The sequence below is a fragment of the Halichoeres trimaculatus genome, unplaced genomic scaffold, assembly GCF_033239565.1.
Source record: "Halichoeres trimaculatus isolate MK-OKI-2021-1 unplaced genomic scaffold, fHalTri1.1 fHalTri1_scaffold_10, whole genome shotgun sequence".
NCBI lineage: Eukaryota > Metazoa > Chordata > Actinopteri > Labriformes > Labridae > Halichoeres > Halichoeres trimaculatus.
The window spans coordinates 18,401,663-18,424,212 of NW_027437187.1; the positions used below are offsets into that span (position 1 = coordinate 18,401,663).

At 40.7% G+C, this 22,550-nt stretch overlaps 1 protein-coding gene across 4 annotated transcripts; it reads right to left on the reverse strand.

Annotated features, from left to right (window-relative positions):
• Positions 1–455: 455 nt before the first annotated feature.
• LOC141796373 (protein phosphatase 1 regulatory subunit 12A) lies at positions 456–22,143 on the reverse strand. Of its 4 annotated transcripts, none has more exons than XM_074677437.1 (25): positions 21,766–22,143; positions 15,297–15,427; positions 14,988–15,106; positions 12,202–12,358; positions 11,931–12,075; positions 11,773–11,847; positions 11,589–11,668; positions 9,050–9,225; positions 8,851–8,960; positions 8,539–8,742; positions 8,318–8,400; positions 8,127–8,216; positions 7,869–7,970; positions 7,689–7,787; positions 7,514–7,604; positions 7,298–7,426; positions 7,112–7,214; positions 6,912–7,015; positions 6,755–6,814; positions 6,646–6,668; positions 6,496–6,559; positions 6,299–6,403; positions 5,942–5,992; positions 5,687–5,737; positions 457–3,721 (listed from the first exon to the last, which is right to left on the reverse strand). In XM_074677437.1, exons 1-25 carry the CDS (start codon positions 22,039–22,041, stop codon positions 3,635–3,637), a joined length of 2,715 nt encoding a protein of 904 aa, XP_074533538.1. In that variant the 5' UTR covers positions 22,042–22,143; the 3' UTR covers positions 457–3,634. The 4 variants fall into 4 exon arrangements, with proteins under 4 accessions (XP_074533539.1, XP_074533538.1, XP_074533537.1 ...); XM_074677436.1 differs by having other exon boundaries at positions 458–3,721; positions 8,539–8,739; positions 9,050–9,249; XM_074677435.1 differs by having other exon boundaries at positions 458–3,721; positions 9,050–9,249.
• Positions 22,144–22,550: the final 407 nt, after the last annotated feature.

Consider the following 22,550-nt stretch of genomic DNA (forward strand, 5'->3'; position numbering starts at 1 on the left):
ACTTACCCATTCACTGACAATACCAGTTAATGCTTTATTCAAAGATATACTAAAAGGCAAAAAAAAACAAAAACTGAAATCTATCCATCTATATATATATATATATATATATATATATATATATATATATATATATATATATATATATATATATATATATATATATATATATATATATATATATATATATATATATATATATATATATATATGTATATGTATATTTATATATATATATATATATATATATATATATATATATATATATATATATATATTTATATATTTATATATATATATATATATATATATATATATATATATATATATATATATATATATATATATATATATATATATATATATATATTTATATATATATATATATATATATATATATATAGTCTTTGGGTCAGACATTTTCTGGCTTTGTCAAAGCATGAGGCTTATATTCAGTCTACTAAAACACGTACAAAAAAAACCAAGATAAACAACAACAAAAAACAAACAAAAAACTAGAAATGGGACATAAACACAGATTTCAGTTCTTGCACTGCAGTGATCAACAATAGTGTCGGCCTGGAATTGGTTTCATGCCACTAATAGCTTTTTGTTATCTGATTTAAAATGTTTCTTCTTACACCTTAAATATGGGCACTGTTGCTTCAGATATTCACTGTATCTTGTGCTTTAAAACTTTAGATTTTGTACTTTTTTTGGTTTGTTTCCTTACAGGAATAAGTAAATCAAGAGCACAGTAGTGTAATTTTATAACAGAGATTCAAACTCTTTGCACAACATTAGAGATAAATGAGCCCCGTTAGAACATGTTTACAGCCTGAGATACATTTTGAAAGGTTGATTTGTACCTTTACCTAATAATAAAACCCAAAGTACTTGTGCTTGGTGTACTTACTGTAGAATTTAGTACCATAGGTTTCCTTCCAAGTTCTCATAAATCTTCCTGTCAACACATGGATGTTCCAGTTGGTTCAAGAAAACACATCAGGATGAGACTGAGACCATAAAGATACTTTAAAAGTTACTTACAAAGTGTTTACACTTCATCCTAACATCTACAAGAAAAACTGTGTCATCATTTGACTCAACTATTTATTGATTGTATTTGGCCTTTTTACCGTTACCTCACTTATAACCTGATGGAAATTATGGATCAGACCTCCTCATTATAACATGCAATTATCCTTTGTTTGACTCTGGTATCATTCATTTTTTTGTTTGTTACTGACATTTTCCTTAATTTTGTTTTTGTTAAGTGGTGTAAGAATGAAAATAACAGGGGTTTAGTTAGGGCTGATTTTGTCACTAGCAGCAACATTTGAAAGTTATCTGTGTAGCCCAGTGGCATCCACAAACAGTTGATAAAGTTTTGCATTTCAACAACATGGAAATACCCCAAGGTACAAAGTAACTCTGGCAGCCTGGAGCTGTCTTAATGGACCTCCATGATTATAACACTTGGGTGTTCACTTGTTAAAACAAACAACCCTTGTGCCTGTGCCCTCATCATCTCCTCTCTCTTGTCCAATCTACCCAAGCTATTCACTGTCCTATCACTGTCCCTAAGTGATGGCAAGGGGACAAACATCTAAAAGAGGTGGTATCAGACTGAACATACTTTTTCATCAACACTCTCCTCTCAGCTTTAGCAATGAGTTTGTTGTGTCACTTGGTGGCGCTGTGGGGCTGTTTGTGTATCATCTGGCATCATGCCGGGGGTCAGAGCCACAAACCCTGGGAAAAGCAGTGCTTTGTCCATATAAGGCTGAAATCCATCCGCTTCCCTCTTCCTCCCCAGCTCCCTTCGCCTGTCTTTCTCAGACCTAAGGGATATTTACAGAGAGAGAGCCTTGGCCAGCCTGCCCTTCCTTATTAGGAGCTCAGCTTGTTGTCAGTTCTTCTCCCCTGCAGAACAGTGGTCCATGTCTGTGCTCTCAGATGAGACAAACAGATGGATGTCTACTGTTAACTACACTTTAGTGCCCCGAAGACCTCAGGACTCTCACAGCTTCAACCAGACGTCTACTGAGCAGAAGCAATGACACTTATACCGTGTCAGTAAAGTCACTCATGATGCATGGTCCACCTGGGAGCAGCAGAAGATTAATGTAACAGTCCAAACATACTGGAAATACATCTGTAATGCTTTGTTTCCTCCATTACACTCACTGTGTGCGAGTGTAGCAATGTTGCAGCTGTTCGGCTCCTCTTTTTTTTCCCCATACGGATGATGTAGGACATCTGGCTACCAGAAAAGGATGATACAAGTTCAATGCAGCTAAAGCAGCTAAGAGCAAACACTTTTTAAAGTGCACATAATAAAGACGCCAGGAGGTAAGATTCAGTGTAGTGGATGGGTAAGATGTTAGTATACAGCCTGTCAGAGAGTTATATTCTTAAATAAAATCAATGTCACTACATAATAAGCAGGCAGTTGCTATAAACACACTTTTTTATTAGGGTGCAGACATCCATTCAATATATTAAAAAAAAAAAAAACATGTGAAGAAAGGCTACGTGGAATTGAACTTCAAAAAGGCTATTATTCAAGACTAATATTTATACAAATATAATATACATAACCATGCTCCCTTGTCAGAGAGGAATTGACAAACTATGAAAATAATTTCTTTTTCAATGGTGATAATTAAAACCATTCATAGCATGATAGGCTTCCACAGAACAGCAACTTCTATATTTGTGCAATGACCTTTGACCTTTAGCTATAGGTAGTCTGGAGGATGGACAGAGCCTCGCAGATCTTTTATTGCTTTGCAAAGAGTAAAGTGCTGCGGTCGACTGACCTGGTTCTGTGGTCATGATTTTTTTTTTCTTTAAGAGCATGGAGTGTCTGTTGTCACAAAAGTATAAATGTGGGGGAGGTGCATAGGTGGAGAGGTAGGTGGGTTCAAACACTTGCATGTGGAAACAAAACAACCCAACAGCTTCATGGACTTCCCCTGTCGTCTTGAAGGTAATGCTTTTTCTTTTTTTTTACACAGATTTTTAAAACCTGTTTGACGACTTCAAGGATCTGAACTGTATGTGGGGTTAAATTTGTGAATAATGTGACGTGAGTGTATTCAAATAAAATAAATACGATGTAAAGTGGGAGCTTCAAGGCCCAAGCTGCCTTGTGCGCTTGTGGAATGTGCATCAAGGAAGTGTGTGATGCACGCCTGGGAATGTGTGTGTGCATGTTTCGAGTCCCCCTGATGCACAGTTGAAGTTCATAGATTTTGCTTTGTGTGCTGCACCAGCCGAGGGGAGGCTGGCTGCTGTCAAGTCTCGTGTTGTTGCTGTTGGGGGCCTCCAACCAAACATCACAGGCGTTTATGCAATCGGTCTTACAGTGACAAAATGGGCATGAAGGCACACAAAAGCCTCTGCAGCTGTTCACAGAGAGGCGTCACAATCCAAGTCAAGCTGCTATGCTCAAGTACATGCAGAGCAGTCTGCTGCTGCTCTCCTCCTCTCTTGCTCTTTGGCACTTAGAGGAATGTGTGGTAGGATGGATGGATGGGTGGATAGATGGATGGATGGTTGGATGGATGGATGGGTGAAAAAAGGGAGGGGGTGGTTCCCTACTCTTGATGTCTTTCGCTCTCACAGTCTATTTGGAGAGTTTGCTGATGACACGGATCAGTGCTCCATTTTCATCTTTAAGACGCTGGTTGTCTGCTCTCAGGTCAACCAGAACCTTGAAGGGGAGAAAAAGCTCATGTTAAAACAAACAAAGACATTTCATGTGTTTTATTTGACTATTTCATGAAATATTGGATGCTGAGATCAGAAAATGTTTGCTCCCAGGCGCACTAGTGATAAAAAAATGATGGGTCATTTTTATCTTTTGAGGTCTGGCACTGAGTCAACATTAACTATATCAAGAAACTACTACTAACTAAGTGCTCCAGCTGTATGTAGCATTACATCAATTCATTGACTTTAATACATCTTAAGGCCCATTTATGCTCTATGTTCAATAAGGATATGGACAGAGGCTTTCTGTCTGTGCTCTGTGTTTATTTCATCCGTATCTCTGCATATTTTCATAGAGTGTACAGATATGGGTCAAACGGAGCAGTACTGCCATAAACTGTGGGGCAGTGTTGCAGCCACTACCTGATATGTAGCTCTAGTGAGACACCAAGAAGAAACACCAATGGCGGAACTTTGGTGATGTATTTAACTGCCTCACCAACAATTGCCTCATATAGCGCTGTCTCCATTTTCCCTTTTATGCAAAAGCCACACGCGCAATAACTCTTCCACAGTTGTCATGTTTGTTTGGAGTTTGTTGTTGTCATAAACCTCTGACTCTCGTCTGCCCAACCCCCCTGCTTCTGGATGTGTTGGATAACACTAAAGCCAACGTAAGGGACAAATGGAAGTATGTGAGCTGTGACCGTAACATTGTATGAAAAGGATATATACATTTTTGTTTATTATGAAGGCTTGAAGAAAAAGCTGAAACGCCTGTGTGGCAGAATTTGTTAATATAAGCTTTAACACAGATTTGTTTTTTTCTGTTGCAGCTTCTTTAAATGAAATAATAAAAATATGTATGTTTGAAGTAGCTTCTTTGCTCAGAGCTGACCAAGCAGATTAACTGTTCTTTCACATGTGTGCATGGTACCCTTATAAAACTGCTAGCAAGTTAGCATAAAGACTGATTACGAATGGAAACGAATGTCACATTTTTACAGTGTGCAAAATAATTTGGACAGTTGTCTTATTTCCATTCAACGTCTCAAATATTTTGTTGTCTGATACTTTAAATAGATGTTGAAAAAAGTTAGAAGGCTAAAAAAATACACAATTTAACCAAAAATTAAGAATGAATAGATTGTAGGGATGGGAACCAAATAAGGTACTTTTGCCAGTACTGACAAAATTCTGTCAAAAGTACCGTGTACCAGTTCATGTAAAATCGAAAGGTACCATGTTGAGGTACCTAAACACATTCTTGTGACTGCAAGAGAGTGGAAGAGTGGGCGATTTTCCATGCTGGACATGAATGCAGCATTGGAAGGTTATAGAAGAATGAATATGTTAAATCAAAGAAACTTTCCATTTTATTATTATTACATTTTATTAAATTGATATCTTTTACCACATGAACACAAAAAAGTACTGGAAATTGGTACCGTTGAGTACCGATTTGCCAGGTACTGGGCATCAGCACTGTATCATTTCAAATGTGAAAGGTACCCATCCCTAGTAGATTGTTCGCATACAGACATCAGAGAGGGTCAAACAACACTTATTTTAAAAAAGTCTTGTAACCTAAGAATAAATGCTGGCCATGTCATAATCTAACTCCCAGCAAGTAATCTATAATAAATAATACTCCCAGCAGCACAAGAAAAAAAACCTTTTCCATTTGTTTCTGCATTGCTGAAGTCATTGTGTCATTACATACCAAAGGTTATGAGAGCACAGCGATCAGTTGGGCAACAATTCCTGTGTGAAGTAGTTTTTTGAACTGCCATCAATGTGAAAAACAACATAATTAATGATCACACGTGATAAAGGAAAGTTGTCCCACCCCTTGAAAATACTGTGCTAAATAAAACAGCTCCACACCAACATTGGCCTGCACAAGCTAAAGCTGAGCTTAACAAGCAGCAGCATGCAGAGTCCGTGTGGCCATGATTCTCCTCACCTTTAGCTCCTCCTCCAGCTCTGCCATCCGCCGCTCCAACATCCTCCGGTCCTGATGCCAGGGCAAAGTGTCGAGCAAAAGAGAAAGTGGAGGAGAGAGGAGCCACAGAGGTTTCAGTGAAAACAGGTGAGAGTGGTCCGAGTGGGGGAGAAGGGAGGAGAGAGTGTCAACAAACAGCAGGGGTGGCAGAAGTGAGGCAGTTGAAGCCAAAAAAATCCCCCAAAACATGTGGGTCCATCAGGAGGGTTGGCTTACCTTTCTCTCCAGCTCTAACAAGGCTGAGCAGTCAGTGAAGCGCTCCTGTCGCTGTGGTATACGACAAATAAACATCATTAGCATCATGGCTACAGCAGTTTGTTCAGATGTGCACACCTCTGTGTACAGAAAGGTCTTTTGAAATAAAACACTCAAACAACACCAAATGCCAAGTGATAATTAAGGCATGATGGGACAAAAAAATGTTTGACAAGTTTTTGGTCAAGAGTATAAAACGTGAAAGCTGCCTTATCTGAATACTATCCTCCAAAATCAGAAGATCCCGGTCAAATCTAAAGAAGTGGTTAGCAAAAAGGTTTCCTATTTATATCTGTGTGTATGTGTCTGCGTCATCACCTGTGTGGCCTTATCCAGGTCCAACCTGGTCTGACTGACGATCCTTTGGGTATCCTGCAGCTGAGACTGGAGCTGACTGTTTTCTCTGGACACCTCTTCAAATAACTGACAGATACATACACAATAGCAGCAGTAGTTAAATAAAAACAGTTTTCAAATGCACAATGTTTTCCCAGAGTGCCACCAGTTTTACTCACCTTCTTAAAGTCCTTGCTGTCAGAACTTCCTCCCTGCGTGAAGTCATTACAGGAAACAGCCAACCTGAGCAGTAAAGCAGAGGTCAGAGCTATCTAAGAGATTGTACTTCTGCAATGAAGGAATCAAACAGATCAAAGACAGAATCATACCTGGAGCTCAGGTGTTGGTCACTCTGTAAATAAGAGAAAACAAACAAGTTTGTCTGGTGTCTAAAGTCACAATCCACTGAGGCGATAACAAAAACACACATGAACACACCTGTTGATCCAGCACAGTGCCTGAGAACTCTTCCTCTCCGCTAGGATCATTATCATCACTCTGCAGATGATACACACAGGACAACATGCTCTTACACACTCTTGAACTCGTCTCTCAGGCCTTGAATGTTTTATTTATCCTCTTTGCAGTGATCTACCTCCCCAGTCCTTTGAGCCTTTCTTCTGGCTCTGGCTTGCCTTCTCTCCCTGCGCTCCCTTGCCCATCGCTCTGTCTCACTCTCCCCAGTGCAGGCCTCGACATCTGGAACGAAGCCAGACGGCAGCAGTTGTTGAGAGATAATCAAACATGTCTGCACTTTAAAAGCTCTATGTTTTCTCTGGAAAGAGGAAGTGTTACCTCTTCTGTCAGACGTCAGAGGCCGTGCAGTGCCAGTGGGCTGTGTGAGGCCCAGCAGGTCAGACTTCTGTAGACTGGCAATCCGACTCCTCCAGCTCACTTCCTGTAAACATAGAAAAACACACTCCGTGATGTCACAGGACATTATGCAAGAGCAGGCCAATAACTCTGAATTATGGTGCTCACCCCCTCATCTGCCTTCTTCTGTTTGACCTCCTTCTCCTTCTCCCTCTCCTCCTCCTCCTTCTTCTCTCTTCCTTTGTTGTCTGTCTTCATGGTTTTCTCAGCCTCCTGCAGGTCTGTCAGGGTCACACCCTTGATGAGACAAAGAAATAATAGCTCGTTAACCACACAGACACATAATACTTTTAAAGTTTATAACTGTACATGCTGTTTTTGTACCTGGGTAGATCGGCGGGATTGCCGTGCATGTCTTGAGCGAGCCTTCCTTTGTGCCTCTGCCTCCTCATCACGCACTGGTGTCAAATACGACCTGCACGAGTCACACACATAGTAAGGATCATGATTTACAGACATGAAAGCCTTTACCGTTGGCACATGCAGACAGAAGCCTCACTTGCGCCTCTGCTTGGTCTCCTGATCCCCTGTGGTGGAGCTTGTGTTGGAGGTGGTAACGGTAGACTGATTCTTCTTCTCCAGCTGTTCCTGAGGATTCCTAAAGGACAGAGGCAAGAGATGGATTATAGACACTGCAGAAAACTGGGGAGAGTTACCTCTAAGTCTGGAAGTATAATACCTCTGAGCTATGACACTGTTAAGGCGGCTGAGTCCGGCCAAGCTCGTCCCTGTGCTGGCTGAGGTTACAGTGGGGTCATCCAGTCTCCGTCCATAAGATGAGCTGGTGAGACAAATCCCATTGGAAACACAAAAGCATCTTTCACAGTCTCACACACATATTAGCATACACTGCTCAAGGGAGTGACACAGCAACAACAATCCCACACAAGCAGGAGAGCAAACAAATACAAGACGTGCAGGGGGCAGCAGGACTGACCTGTGAAGCAAAGAGGGGGTGGAACTAGTGAGATCATTCCCTGATTGACTATGGAGGCGCCGGGTGTAAGAGGAGCTACGGCTCAGCCAGCTGAGAGGGAGAGACAGGGTGACAAGGGCACATATGCAGTGACTCAGAAAAACAAGATTCTGGTTTCACAAGCGTGGGAGCACATGAGAGCACAGCCCCACCTGTTGGAGTTGTCAGGGCTGCTGTCAGGTATACTGAAGAGCCTCCGTGTTGGGATGGGTGGCACTCGAGCAAGCCTGGGCTCCTGAGGACACAAGAGTTTTCTTTCATGTGAGCCTTTGAAGAAGCCTTTTATCCAGTCGGTCATGTTACATTTTCAAATTAGTGACTGTTCTTTAGTGTGTATAAATCTTTGAATCATTTGCACGCTGAGGATGCAGACCTTAGTGTCGGTTTCAGAGCTGAGGCGAGGGCTGGAGGCAGAGCGGGTCATGCCTAAAACAGTTTCTGCAGGTCTGTTGGTGTCTTGGGTGGAGTCAGACAAACCAGCTGAGCCTAGAGTCACTGAGCTGCCTGCTTTCCTCAGGGAGGTTCTCCAGGAGCCTGGAGCAGGGGCCTCTGTGGCTGGGGGCTTGCTCTGATCCTGCTTAAGAGTCAAACAGTTGTTATGCATCATTATCAATTAAACACACACTCTATGATCACACTGTGTGATGTATTTCATTTATTTTCCAGTCTTTTCTTTATTTCTTACCTTTTTTGATTGGCTTGTAGGAGTACTTGTTGACATGGAGGTAGAAAGCAGGCTGCTTGAGTTCCGCTTGTTGTTCAAGTTGTTTATAATCTCTCTGTTTTTCGCTTTTTCTGCAGTAATGTATAAATAAAAATTGACATCATTCAAAGAAGTCATTGAATCTAGTAGGTCAAACCACAAAACCATTGTGTTTTCTCACCAGACTCAGCATCACTCTCTGATTCGCTCTCCTCCTCTGAGCTGGAGCTGCTGGAGGCCTTCCCTTGGTTCTGAGTCTGTCCCGTCTGGACTTCCTCCTCCTCCTCCTCAGCTGGACTGCTCGGCAGGGCGGGAGGCGGGTGCTTCTCTCGCTCGTGGAGGCAGATCTTCTCCTTGCTGCTCATACGAGAGATAGAAGTCCTGCAGGGGCGGGGCCAAGGTGGGGTGATAGGACAGGTGGCATGCAGGGAGCTGATCAGTGAGGGTAATCATTCCACGTGCAGCCGATTAGAGGGAGCATGCACCAATCAGCACAGTGTGAGTGGAACAAGGGGTCACTCTCTGTGATGTCATGTGTGGCACTGCTATCCTTTCACTCATCAGCATTCATCTAGTAGCCACTTCTACCTGTCTTTACGTGTGCTTTCATCATCAGTACTTATTACCCCATCATTAGAGACTGCACACCTTATGTAGCCTACTAATACATACTCCACGTACATGCTGTACTCCATTAGATGCAGAACTTAAACTGATTTTTTATTTTACTGCCAATGAAGTAGTTGTCCAGCGAGGTGATATAAAGCCTTTGTTTACATTTATCACACACAACACAGCCATTGACACATAGGACAATGCTTTATTTCCACTCTCCTAAATGACCCCTCTACGATGGTTGCTTTTGTAAAGCATGTTTTATTATAAGGCCCTTCCTCTCCTTTCTGGTCAAAGTGTCCATTAAAACAAAGAGCCGACCCCTGGTAAAAGAAAACGAAGCCAAGATCTCCAAAACTGCTGTTGCTCAACTGTCCACTTGAGGCTGGCTCCAAAAGCCAAGGAATTATCATCAGACCTTATGGAAGAATGAGAATTTTGAAAGCACACAGCAAAAACCTAAAATCTTAGGCAGGTTTTTGTGTCTTATTTTCAGTACAAAAAGCATTGTGTGGCCACTGGCATTTTTTCTACTCTTGGTGAGCAAATCAGGCGTTATTTATGTCTTTTCATATCTTGGACTTGTTAGGTGACTGTGGCTCATATTAAGCCAAATGAGACAATTCTGACAACAAATTAAGTCACAAAAGCTCAGTTTTTGCAATGCAGTACCAGACAAGTTTACAACCTGGTTTAAAAAAACAGACTTTGTCTCTACCATACACTGTGTAATATATGGACAGTCTCTGCAGCGTTACCCGTCTCTTCCTGAATAGAGTAATGACGCCAATCTTTGGCAGGGGCCATATTGAATATGCTGCTCACATGAGCTGAGCTGTGCTTCTGATTGGAAGAACTCTTGATCTTAATATATTCTAAACCGCTAAGTTAGATATATTCACCTATGGTACAGTTTGCGCCCATAGAGAAATAAGAGATTCAGACCCAAGCTGTTTTTGAACCAGGCTGTAAATATTTTTTTAATGCAGTAAAAGTCTATTATTTCAGCTTGGTGGTTTCTGGTCTTTTTGCAGCCAGCCTCAAGCAGTTGTAGCCCCTTGGTCTCTGTCTTATTTTTCATGGAGACAACTGCCACTAGGGAGTTAATTTTTGGGGTGGGGCACAGATTATTAAGTGTCCTCAGATGATCCTGATAGCTAATTTGGGGAAGACTCTGACCTCGTGATACAAATATTTGTCATTGCGTGTGTCTTGATCCAACACTAAATATCTGACAATTGAACATTCCAAAAATAAAGTGTATTTAGTACTAAGTGTCTTCAGCTCAGGTGATGGATCAGATTTCTGGATTTCCTATATCTTCAACTATGGAAACAGGTAGTCATAGAGAGCAATAGATGTCATTATTTTCCTTGTAGTGGTTGTTTTTTTGCTCATGTATGATAGCAACAGACTGCTGGCTGGCTGTGTGCTCTGGCTTACAATAGCTGTAGCCACACTTACAACTTTTTACTGTGTCAAACTCACAGGGTTGGGTTAGGAAGAAGACACGCTGCCTGTGTGACACTAGTTTTTGATGACTGGTGGTTTGTTAAACCCTATCTGTAGTACAACTCTTCCTCTTCAACAGTTTATCAATTAGCTGCTTTTCAGTATGGCAACTACAACTGTTGGGCTTCATAATGCCTCTTCAGAAGCCAATGTGTGACGTCACAGGGACTGCTTCTCTGTTTTTTTAACAATTATTATTAATTTCCTTTTTTTCAATGTCTGCACAACAAAAAAAGAGAAAAACAAAACAAAAAACTTCCTTGTTTTTACAGTCAGTTATTAAGACCAAGCTGGACTTCAGTTCTCCTTATAGAGCGTACAACTTTTTTCTTCATTCCTCCAGTGAGTAAACATGACATGGTAAAAGCAGTCACAGTTTAAATCAAGGACACAGGCTAATTCAGACTGCTACATCTACTCCATGTCATGTCAGCAGAGAGAGGTAACATAGCTCAAGGAATGCTGGAGCAGTAAACATCATGTCATGCAGACTACTGGTACTGGGACTACTGGGATCCAGCTGAGGAACAGCATAGCAGGGTGCCCAAGAACACACAAACCCGTGCCCAATACACCAACACACTGGCACTGACCTGCGTGTGCGAACTGGTGCCATGGAGATTTGCGGGCTGGTCTCAATAACAGGAGTCTGTTTCTCTTTCTCGCTGCGTAACTGAAGAGGAATATAAACAGTCATAAACACAGAGAACATTCAGCGCTGTAATGCCATCAATCATATCAGGTTTATCTAACGGAGCAAGACAGTCAGGGACTCACAGCATTCTGTTTCTTCTGCAGCTCCTCCAGAGAGTCCACGAGGTTCTCATCTGCAACATCTAGAGGGGTTTGGCCCTACAAGGACATCCACACAGCATCATAAGACAGGGCTAGATGAGTTTAATCACTGGGGCTGTTAGAAGGTTGTTAGCACTCACCACGTTGTTAACAGCACCCATGTCGCACATGTTGTCAGCAAGCAGGGTGCACACCTCCTCTTGTCCCCAGTGAGCTGCTGCGTGCAAAGGCGTCCACCCGTCTATGTCTCTGCTGTCCACATCCACCTCACACTGCAGCAGCACCCTGACCAAGGTTAGCAGGAGAAGAGGGTCATGATCAAGAGGGGGAGAGAAGGAAAAGGTAATGAATACAAGCTGTGTGACTTAAATTTGATGTGTTAACCAAATAAGACGAAAACTAACAACTCACTTCAGAACTTCAATGTAGCCTTTGGCAGCAGCAACGTGCAGAGCTGTTGCCTTGGTGTTTGGGTGAGGTGTGAGAGTGCCGCCTCCTGCCAGCACTGCCTCGGCATCCCGGAGCATGACCCTCTCCTCCTCCTTTCTGGCCTTGTCCATGTCTATCCCTGAAATTAAGAACAAATGACAGGGTCTGACAATATAGCTCTGACTTTAAATGGACAAAAACAGAATACCATCTTAGTTCATTCTCAAACACGTTGTAATCTTCAATTTTATAGCTTTCTTTTGGGGATTTTCACCATGCTAAATGTGTCGTTCATGAGTTTAGACTCATTATGGATCTGAAAATAGGGGTATTTGAGAAGGATAAAGATAAAAGCCTGGAGCCACAGAGTGGAATTAAACTATGAAGGTCACAGAACATGAGGTACACAGTGACTCTGCCCTCAATTCTTGATCTACTTCTGTCAGCCTAGAGCACTCCAAGCATGACTGCTTCTTATAAGCAGAAAAATAAAGGAAGGAAGTATAAATGCTACACATTTCTACATTTACTCAGGACTTTAAATACATAATAATTACATCAAAGTACCTACATAAGATTTTCTGTATTTGACTTGTGCAGTTTAATTTATTTTGTTTTGGCATTTTGACCTTTCTTAGATGGGACAGCTGAAGAGGAATGGGCATTGTAGGAAGGGAGGGTTAAGGAATGCCATGGAGTGGAAGAGTGACTGCTGCCTGATTAAACAATTTTACAATCTCGGTTGTACTGTAAAAGATCTTTTAAAAACTAGAAATATTAAAGTTGGTTCTTGCTGTAAGTTCTTACATGTATCAAGTAAAAAGGCTTTGAAATTAATTCTATACATTGCTTTTTGTAAATCATCCCATTTTGATTAGGTCCGGACTTTAAATCTCATGTTGGTGCCTGACCTTTGTGACAAACAAGAAGACTCACACACTAAGTAGTTTGTCTTTAAAGAGAAGGTACTGTGTTGTTGTTTTTTTGTACCACAAACCCCCTTCCTTCTGATTGGCCAGTCCTCTGAGGGCCTGTTAGGGGCAGACCTTAGTGTTAGAGCCCCTGCCCTTTCAACTTGTCATGAACCAGGTAGGTGATCCAAATGCGATGATGTCATCATGTCAGCAAAAGATCTTGTGTTGTATTAAGAACCACCTACAGACAGATTCAGGGATTTCTACAACATATGAATAGGTAGTAAATTGAAAAACTACTCACGTTTAGTACAACATGAACATCAAGCATTGTTATTTCGTATCAAACTTTAAAATACAGAAAACCATAATACCCCCTCTTTAATGATTCAATCATGCACATGGTATTTCTAACAAACCTTACTTTATATTAAGTTCAAAGAAGAAGAAGCAACTTAACTGTCCATGGTGCTATCAAACACCCTCTCCCATTAATATATCCTTCATTAGAGAAGTCACCTCCATGCATTGCGGGCTGCTGTTAAATTCAGTGTTTAATCCCCTGTGTTGTGAGTTACAGACAGTGCCAGCTTGAGACATAAAACAGAAGAGCCTTTACTCTGATGCTTCTTCAGTGTGCAGACAAATGTAAACATTGATATGTATACATGTAGTCAGTGCTTTTTTATTGGACATAAATCCTACTTTTACATGCAAGGTGTCTAAAAACATAACAGTTAAAATGTAAACCCTTCAGGTCTCAGCTCTGTTCTAATATTCAGCTCAGACAGCTGCATGGATTAAATCCTGATAAATTAAATTTAATTAAACAGTTAGAATAAGTGATGTAACTTTGACTGTTCAAGGTGTGCTGGACAAAAAAAATGAAAATATTTGTTTGATTACTCACATTAGTTTAAACCCAGGATCATTTGAGCATGTACAGCTAAAACCAATGCAAAAATCCTTACTTCAGGTATGACTTTCAATTTTTGATTCAGTAAACTCTCCTGGAGAGAACGCTCGGATGAAAACTAACTACTGCACATTTTAACCATAGAGTGCCTGTTCCTCTTTTGCTTGTGGGTCTCATTTTCACTGTAAATAGTTACACCTACAGTAGGCTGTGCTCAGGCTAGCTTGAGGATTAGAAATTTGGGAGAACTGTTCATTTGGTTTTCTTTATTTAAGTAAAGAAGATAAATTAAAAAATATCTAAAAGAAGTTCAAAGCAATGATTTGTTGGGCTCTTTTACAAAAGAGTGTAAAAATAAATTTAAACATATTTTCTTTTTAAAATGGCATTGGACAGGTGCAAGTATGGCCCAGTGGTTAGTTTGCACACCCAATGAGGCCATCCTTGCTCAGGTGGTCTAGGTTTAATCTGCAGTCACTTTCCCTGCTTATCCTGCTTTAGCCACTGTTCTGTCCTCTTTGAAAAAAGAATGCACAAAAACTGAAAAAAAAAAAAACCAACAACAACAACTTCGGGTGGATAACTTCTCGTGCATGACTAAAATTCAGCAAAGTTTAAACTCTCAATCGACTTAGAAACAAGCAAATTTGTTACTCAAGTTTTTCACTCTGGAAAATATACAAGTTTTGCAAATTCTGTGTCTTTGCATTCTGTTTTTCCTATTGCATACTTGCAGTCCTAGTAGCAAAAATTTAACTTGCCAAAAACTTTTTTTAGTATTCTTTGCAAGATAAATTCAGTTTAAGACATATCAAATGTTGAAGTACAGTTTGAGAAGTTTGTATAAGCTTTTGATATCATATCTCAACAGAATGGAAAACATGCAACGCCAGACTTTCAATTGGAGCTGACTTTATTAGTACAAAGAGAATCCCTACCTTGTTTTTTGATCTCAGCTTTGAGAAGTCTCTCCATGGCATCCTCAGTGGCCACATCAAGAGGAAGCTCTCCTTCACTATTAACTGCCCCAACATGAGCACCATGCTCTATCAGGTACCTACCAAAACAAATTCAGGAAATGGAATCAGAAATATTAGTGTAATGAGTATTCACTGTTGTGAAATTGTGCTGTAATATGTTTTGTGGAGTCTCTGTCTGATTGGATTAAAGAAAGCTGAAATCAGTACTAATAAGGGAAACGTATTTAAAGTGACGGTGATGTGTCTGTGGTAACCGTTAACACTCACTTAGCAATCTGGATGAAGCCGCAGGATGCTGCAGCATGTAAAGGAGTCCAGCCCTCGTTGTCTCCTCTGTTGACGTCACTCCCGCTCTCCACTAGAAACTGCACCATCTCAGCATTTTCATCAATGCAGGCCTGCAGAGGACACGCAGCCACATGACAGACAACTTTACAAGTGTTTATTGTTCATTTCAAGGACCCTCAAGTCGCACATTAACAAACATAAAGCAGACAACACTCGGCCATCAGAGTCTACTTTCACTATGGTCGTGAACATCTTTCACCCACATTGATTTGGTTTGTTTTTGAACAACTGTTGTCACTCTCAAAACCTACTGAATTCAGCTAAAGTGCTGAGGCTAAAACAATGACCACTCTGTCTGCTTGATGCCATGACTTTCTGTTAAGTGGGCTGCTAAGAGCCCTCGAGTACTTTCCAAATAAGTCATTTTCTGGCACAGTGGGTAAAACAGTAACTCTATTTAGCTGTGTTTCCCCAGGCCAGGTCTAGCTCAGATCCTAGAGTGAGCCAAAACAAGTCCCAAGATGAATCCCATGAGGACCCCATGGTGTTATGTTGTGATGGGTTGCTTTAATTTCAGTTATGCAAAACAACCTTAGAGGAAAGGGTGGAATCTGTGTTTACTCTAGTCTGTACACTGTCAAGACGGTATAATTATTCAACTTTAATCAACAACATTACCTGTGGGGTAAGATTATTTTACTTTGATTTAAAAAAAAAGAGGTTAAGGAGTTGTTATCGAAATAAGTGTTCATCTTGAAACAAAAAGGCTGAGTCCGATCTCTGCACTGGTCCCAGGTTAACTGGAGCTACTAATTTATTTTCATTGGAGGCATTTTTTTAACATTTCTGAAAACTATAAGTATTTTTTTTCAATCAATGAAAATACCCTTCAAAGCAGGGTTTTCTGTAATGTGAATAAGAAATAAGCAAAACGATGAAGCAACAATAAACATTTCTGATTTTCTGGTCAGTTTGTGGTTTAATGGGAAAAAAAATTGATGATAAATTGATAAATTATGTGAGATAGAACCACACTACAAGTTTTCAGCTGAGGGTTAATGCTAGCATTAAAAGTGCGTGCAGAGGAGAGCTAACGTGCGTATGCTGAGAAGATTTTGCTCTTCCAAAATTTGCCATCTTTGTTGGCATAATTGAATTTCCTTATTAGGACTGAAGACAGAGTGAATCTAAGATATAGAGAAGTAAATTGTTCTGTGGGCTTTTAGCATAAAGTGGAATGGATCAACTGATGCCAGTGTTCTGCTGAACAGTGCTCCACTGTGGCATCCTCAGGCTGCTTGAAGGTCAGGGGACACGCTGTATGCCATGACAACACAGATTCCCCTCTAGCAGCAGTTTGGAGATCATTTTATCTTCTTTACAGTTTGATATCAGTTTTTCCCTTTTGAATACATGGCTGGAAAAACATTAGGCCGGCAACCTGGACAGTAACAATGACTTTATAATGATGGTGTTTAAAACCTTTGAACCTTACAACACGGGGTAAATAGGAGGGAGGGTTTGGGGGCCCTTACCATCTTCAAAGGGAAGTTTGAAGATCTATCACTTAATTCTCTACATCCCAAAGAATATCTATTAAAATTATTATCTACAATTATCGAGGAAAAGGAATCATGTGAAGGAAAAAAAACGTTGTCTTTGTTAACATTATATTCACAGGAAGAGCATCCAGGTGGCACTTATATACTTTGTATTAAGGCTGGGACGATATGCTTTTCTCCCAATTTGATTCTTTTATGATTTTTGGGATATCGATTCAATTTAAATTGCGATTTCTATAATATTTCTGGTTTTCAATTCTCTTTTTTAATGCCAGACCATGGAAAAAGTTGAATGATGGTGATGTCTACAGACTACATCAAGAGCCATATTTTCTCCACATCATGTTAGTAAGAGAAAAACATTTTTACCCTCTGCTGGAGAAAAGCGGTAACTTTCTTCTTCATAAACAAAGACTCAAATGAAGGATTCAAATTTGACAAAAAAAAACAAAAATAACAATGGTTTTACAAAGAATCCCGATTTAAATGTTGTTAAACAAAAAATCCTAAAACTCATGTGAATCAATGTTTTTTTTTCATCACTTGCTTGTATGCACTGTGAAGTAGAGCTGGGCATATACCGAATTACTTCGATTAATTTGATTCTTCTTTTTCAATCGATATGAAAAAAAAAAAATCTTTAAACCAAGTTTAATGTTTACCCGGCTCTCCACTATTTTGACCCGGGGTGTGTAATACACACAGTCACCACAACATGAGGACTAGCATTGTATCGTAAACAGACTGCAATCAACATTCGTTTGTGCAGAAGGGTAACACTCACAGGATACGCATGAGAGATGGAGCCGACAAAAATGACTGAAATTGAGGACGATATTGTTCCAAAATAGGGTAACAAAACTTCCGTGGTATGGGCATGGAAAGGATTTGCTAGGTCTGATACAGAGCAGATTGATGTGTTGTGTAAAGTTTTTAAAAAAGACACCTGGCAGAGTGGGAGCAGTGTATGAGGCGTCATCTTACAAGCACTGGTGCTAGCTTCATGAAAAAAAAAACTCCACTAAAGCCCATCAAAGTGCAGCTGCAGCGTTTTCCAAGGCTATGCCATGTGACAAGTCAAGACAGGGATGGAAGGACATTACTGACGTAGTGGCCTTTACGAAGGTAAAGATATGTTATACAAACTTCCTGAGGCTAAATAAGTAGTCTTGAAAATACCTCTCCATAACTGCAACAACTGCGCCCTCTACGATGGGTTTCAGTTCTGGTGGGAACATAGTAACAGTTTTTATACAGTCTATGAGTAACACGCCACAGAGCATGCATCAAGCCAGAGTCTGTTGATAGACTTGTTTTCTTGGCAAGACATTCGACAACAAAAGAGAAAATATTAGTGACAAGATTTCATGCTTATGTTTTCTAAAGCAGTCATTGCATTTTTCTTCTGTTTTGTCAATTTCAATGCAGTGCACATAACGCAAACGTCCATAAAGGAACATTTCCTACCTCTATAGAAGTTATATTACTTCCTGTTGATAAGCCTGAGAGGGGGGAAATGTCTCGTTTAGGCACTTGTGTGCATCTAGCTTACCCTTGGACAGTCCCTAAATCACAAAAGTGCAAAGTCGGTCACATAATGGTGCTGTTTTTGTTATTCTTCTGGTTTGTGTTGGCACTTTTATGGTTAAAAAATTACATTTTGTTTTCAGTCATTGTAATGCATTAATTGTATTTTTCTTATTAATTGTATTTTTCATACATTACTGTTTTATTTAACTTTTCATTATTTTCTTGAAAAAAGATTCCTTTATTTCAATACAGTGCCCATGCAAGTGTTCTTGTTGAAATTAACTCAGCAAAAGTAGTTTTTTGATTGATTTAATTCTACTACAATTTTTGGGGTGCCAATTCGATTTTAATTGGGATTCTTCAGTACTTGCAATTTTTAGCTTACTTTTTTAAGACCAGACCATGTGAAAAAAATCAAATGATGATGTCTACAGACTATAACCTCTGCTGGAGAAAAGTGGTAACTTTTTTACGATCTTGTTTGTAAACAAAGACTGAAATGAAGAATTTGAATTTGAAAAAAAAAAGAAGATTTTTTGACGAAGAATCCCGATTTTAATATTGTCAAACAAAAATTCTGATATATTGATTTTTCGATTTTTCTCCCACTCCTATTTTGGCATCCAATGAACGATTCTATTTTTGAAGTATCTTTAATTGTGGGTAACAGGAAAAAAATAAAATAAAATCATGAATCAGACTTTAATCTGAAAAACTGAGATTTAATTTTTGAAGAACATCGCCCAGCCCTACTGTGAGGACAACAAGATGGCCTCTCTCATGTTTTGATGCACTGGATGGACATCTACAAAAGCTTTTTATGTGTCATTCACCCAGGAAAAACACCAATGAGGGCTTTTTAAAACGTTCTATCCTTTATAAAGGCATCCAACAGGGCACATCTGTGGCTTCTTTTTTCAGACATGAAGGCATGTGGGGGGACGGGGATCATCCCCCTCTCTGAGTACACCACTGCTGCTTCCTATGTACGACTAAGCAGCTCTGCATTTGTAAAGCCACAATCTGTATTACCAATCGAACCATGAACAGTCTATGAAGGTAGCGTCTCCTGAAATCCTAAAAACAGAATTTGAAATAAGATACATTTAACTTAAAGGAACAGCCTTAAAGTCAACCTCATGGACACAGAGACAGAGATGACATGGATGCATCAAAGTAAACAAGATTCACTGTCTTTTTGTTACCATGCATATCTTGTCAAAATTCTGTGGCTGTCCAACAGAAGGGTGATATTTAGGTTTGGCTGAGCGTTTAACTTCCTGTGCCACTAACAAGGCAAAAAACAGTGTGAAGCAGCAGATTGCTCCCACACTGAAAACAAAACACAAAAACTCCAGTGATGAAAACTATTTGCATCAGTCTAACAAACACATGATACTGTCTTAACAGGGAACTTGCTCTATAATTGATTTGTACACCAGCATCTGATGGGATGACATCAGCTCAGAGGCAGTCTGCCCCCCCCCCACCTCATGCACCCAGTCATTTATTACCATCACAGCAACACACTCAGGTTTCTACAGCTGCAATGAATGGAGTCCATCAGACCGTCTTCAGTCACTTCTTCTGAGAGGCTTTGCTTTGGGTCTAACCAACTAAAGCTTCTATAAGTCTTCAGTATACCTTAAAATATATGATATAATTAGTCAAATAGCACTGGAGGTCATTTTTCAAACACTGAAATACAGCTAGTAGTGAAAACGTTGTAGAGACACGTCTCTGTGAGTTAAAAGCAGCCTTCACTGGCAGCAGAAGAAGGGGGGAGCCCTCTGAATAAGTGGGTACTCCAAGCTGGATGAATGAACAGAGGGCACTTCTTGCACCCTGCGTGTTACGAGGGTGCACACACACAGCCTCCCAGCAGACTCCTTCACTAGGTCATCAAGTGACTCATTGTGGAAATCGCCTCTGACAACAGCGGCTTATGCTGTTTGAGGAATGTTTTCCATGTCTTCATCTGAAATCCCTGAAGTCCCCAGCATGGGGAGTTGGCAAAGGGAAGGAGAAAGAGGCAGATAGGTTGAAGAGGACAAAGGAGCCAGAGAGAAAGAGCATAGTAGAGAAGACAGAAGGGTTTTGGATGGAGAGGATGGAAAGTTTGGAGAGTGTGGGCCTATATTTAATTCTGGTTGCCTGGCAGCCAATGAGCAACAGGGGAGGAAGGGATGAAGCGCAGAAGAGGGACCACACTGGGTGACAGTCCCACGTGGGTACCAACATCCAGCAAGAAACATGCTCACTTACTCCTCTGAACTGCTCATTAGAAGGCATCTTCATCAAATGCATATAATTGTCTCAAAATAAGAGGGAAAACACCACTTTTTAGCATGACATCATCAGAAGCACCCAGGCCTGCTGAGCTAAAAATGTAGCTCCAGTGGGCATGCAAATGAAAAGCATATCATCTTTTTATGTCGACTAATGCACCTAGATATCAAAGTTAAACCTCTGCAGCTGTGAGCTGACCATATGAGAAGAGACAGCAATGTGTTTGTGTCACGCGGTAGTATAAAGACAGAGGAAATACTGCATCACCAGGGGCCTGTGTGACAGTGATGTAGTCCAGACTGCTCCTGTGTGTTATGACTGAAGTCAAGAGGAGGGAGGGTCCATAAAGGCCTGAGCTGCATTAAGACTGTGACATGCTCAGAAGAAGTGCAGCCTATTTGGGACATGCAAAGCAACAATCCTCAAATTGCAATTAAGGAGGGGCAGATCCTTCTCTTATTCTACGAATATGACATTTCAAAGATAAACTTTTCTTTTTACTTTCATTTGAGAAACGCAGCCAAAAGATCAGATGATGAAAAACTCCATGAATTCATGACCTATTACTTTACTCAGACCTGCCCTGTGTCTGTCTACTGCAGTCTCTTCAAGTTTAAAAATGATCCCACAGGCTCTAGGGTGCCTGCTGCTCGCAGCTTTCCTCATATCCCTTTATTGAGCGCCAGTAAAAGAAGTCCAAAACTAACACAACAATGCGGATGGCCCTGCCTACCAAGAGGCTGAAAAACTGTCTCCTTTCTCCGACCACAAATACTCCTACAGGGACTGAAAATAACCACCACCTACTTTAAAATACGATACATTTCGTTAAAGCTAACTTCTGGTAACTACTGTTTAACTTATGGTAAAATAAAATGATGCTTAACTACTTTTTAAAACCTAACTCCAGGAAAAGTTCTTACTTCTTTGCTGGTCGTATAATGAAGAGATAACCGATGAGCTGTTGCCGTTATATGAGCGACAGTCAACGTTTGAAACAGCCGTTAGCTCATTATCATATCCACAAAGACGAATACAATATAAGCAGACAGTAGCGTTAAACCTACCTGATGAAGCGCTGTCAGTCCGTCTATATTGGCGTGGTTAATGTCAGCTCCCTGCCGGAGCAGCGCCGCTACCTCCTCCCGGTCTCCGGCAGAGCAGGCGGCCATAAACACAGCTCCTTGGGCGAACCGGACTTTGGCCCGCCGCGTGCCAGAGCCGCCCAAAGTTTCCCGGGCCTCCGTTCCTGTCTGGTCCGTCTCCGAGCCCAGCCATCGCTGCAGCTGATCCTGCCGTCTCTGTTTGGCAGCTTCGGACCGGGAATGGTCAGTGGCCGCCATCTTCCCTGGTCTGTCCCGGACAGATTCAGCTCATGGTACGAGCACAGGCGGAGTGGATGGTTTGGATTGAGTCTCCCCCGGGCTGTGCCCCCTGGTGGACACAGTGTGGAAACTTCATGCCGTGAACTTCAGGGCGAACTTCTGACTGAGTGGCAGTCTTATGCTGCCTTCACGTGCTGCTCGGAAACTTTCTATGCAGCGGAAGAGAAAGTTTCTGATAAGAGTGCAATGCCATTTTGTTCCACAAAACCCTGGACAAACAGAACAGATACACTTCATGTCAATCTTGGATTATTTATCAATTAAAACCAATAATGTCAGGCAAAAACAGAAAACATACATCAATGCATTTAAAAACAGTAAACATACATCAGTGCAGGGAAATACTTAAGAATACAAAAAGTACTCTCCTTTGGTTTTCCCCTCTGTATTTTTAGTTCATTTGAATACATGATGTGGTTCAGGTGACATAAGCAATAAGGCATACTATGGCCCAAATTGTTAACAAA

What these genes read in the sequence shown, in the direction of transcription:
- LOC141796373 (XM_074677435.1), bottom strand. Translation starts at nt 22,041, where the DNA reads ATGGCGGCCACTGACCATTCCCGGTCCGAAGCTGCCAAACAGAGACGG. An exon ending in AATCCCGCCGATCTACCCAG is followed by an intron (nt 7,427 to 7,513) that starts GTACAAAAACAG and finishes TGTCTCATCAAG; the next exon opens with GGTGTGACCCTGACAGACCT. An exon ending in ACCTGGATAAGGCCACACAG is followed by an intron (nt 5,993 to 6,298) that starts GTGATGACGCAG and finishes CGTATACCACAG; the next exon opens with CGACAGGAGCGCTTCACTGA.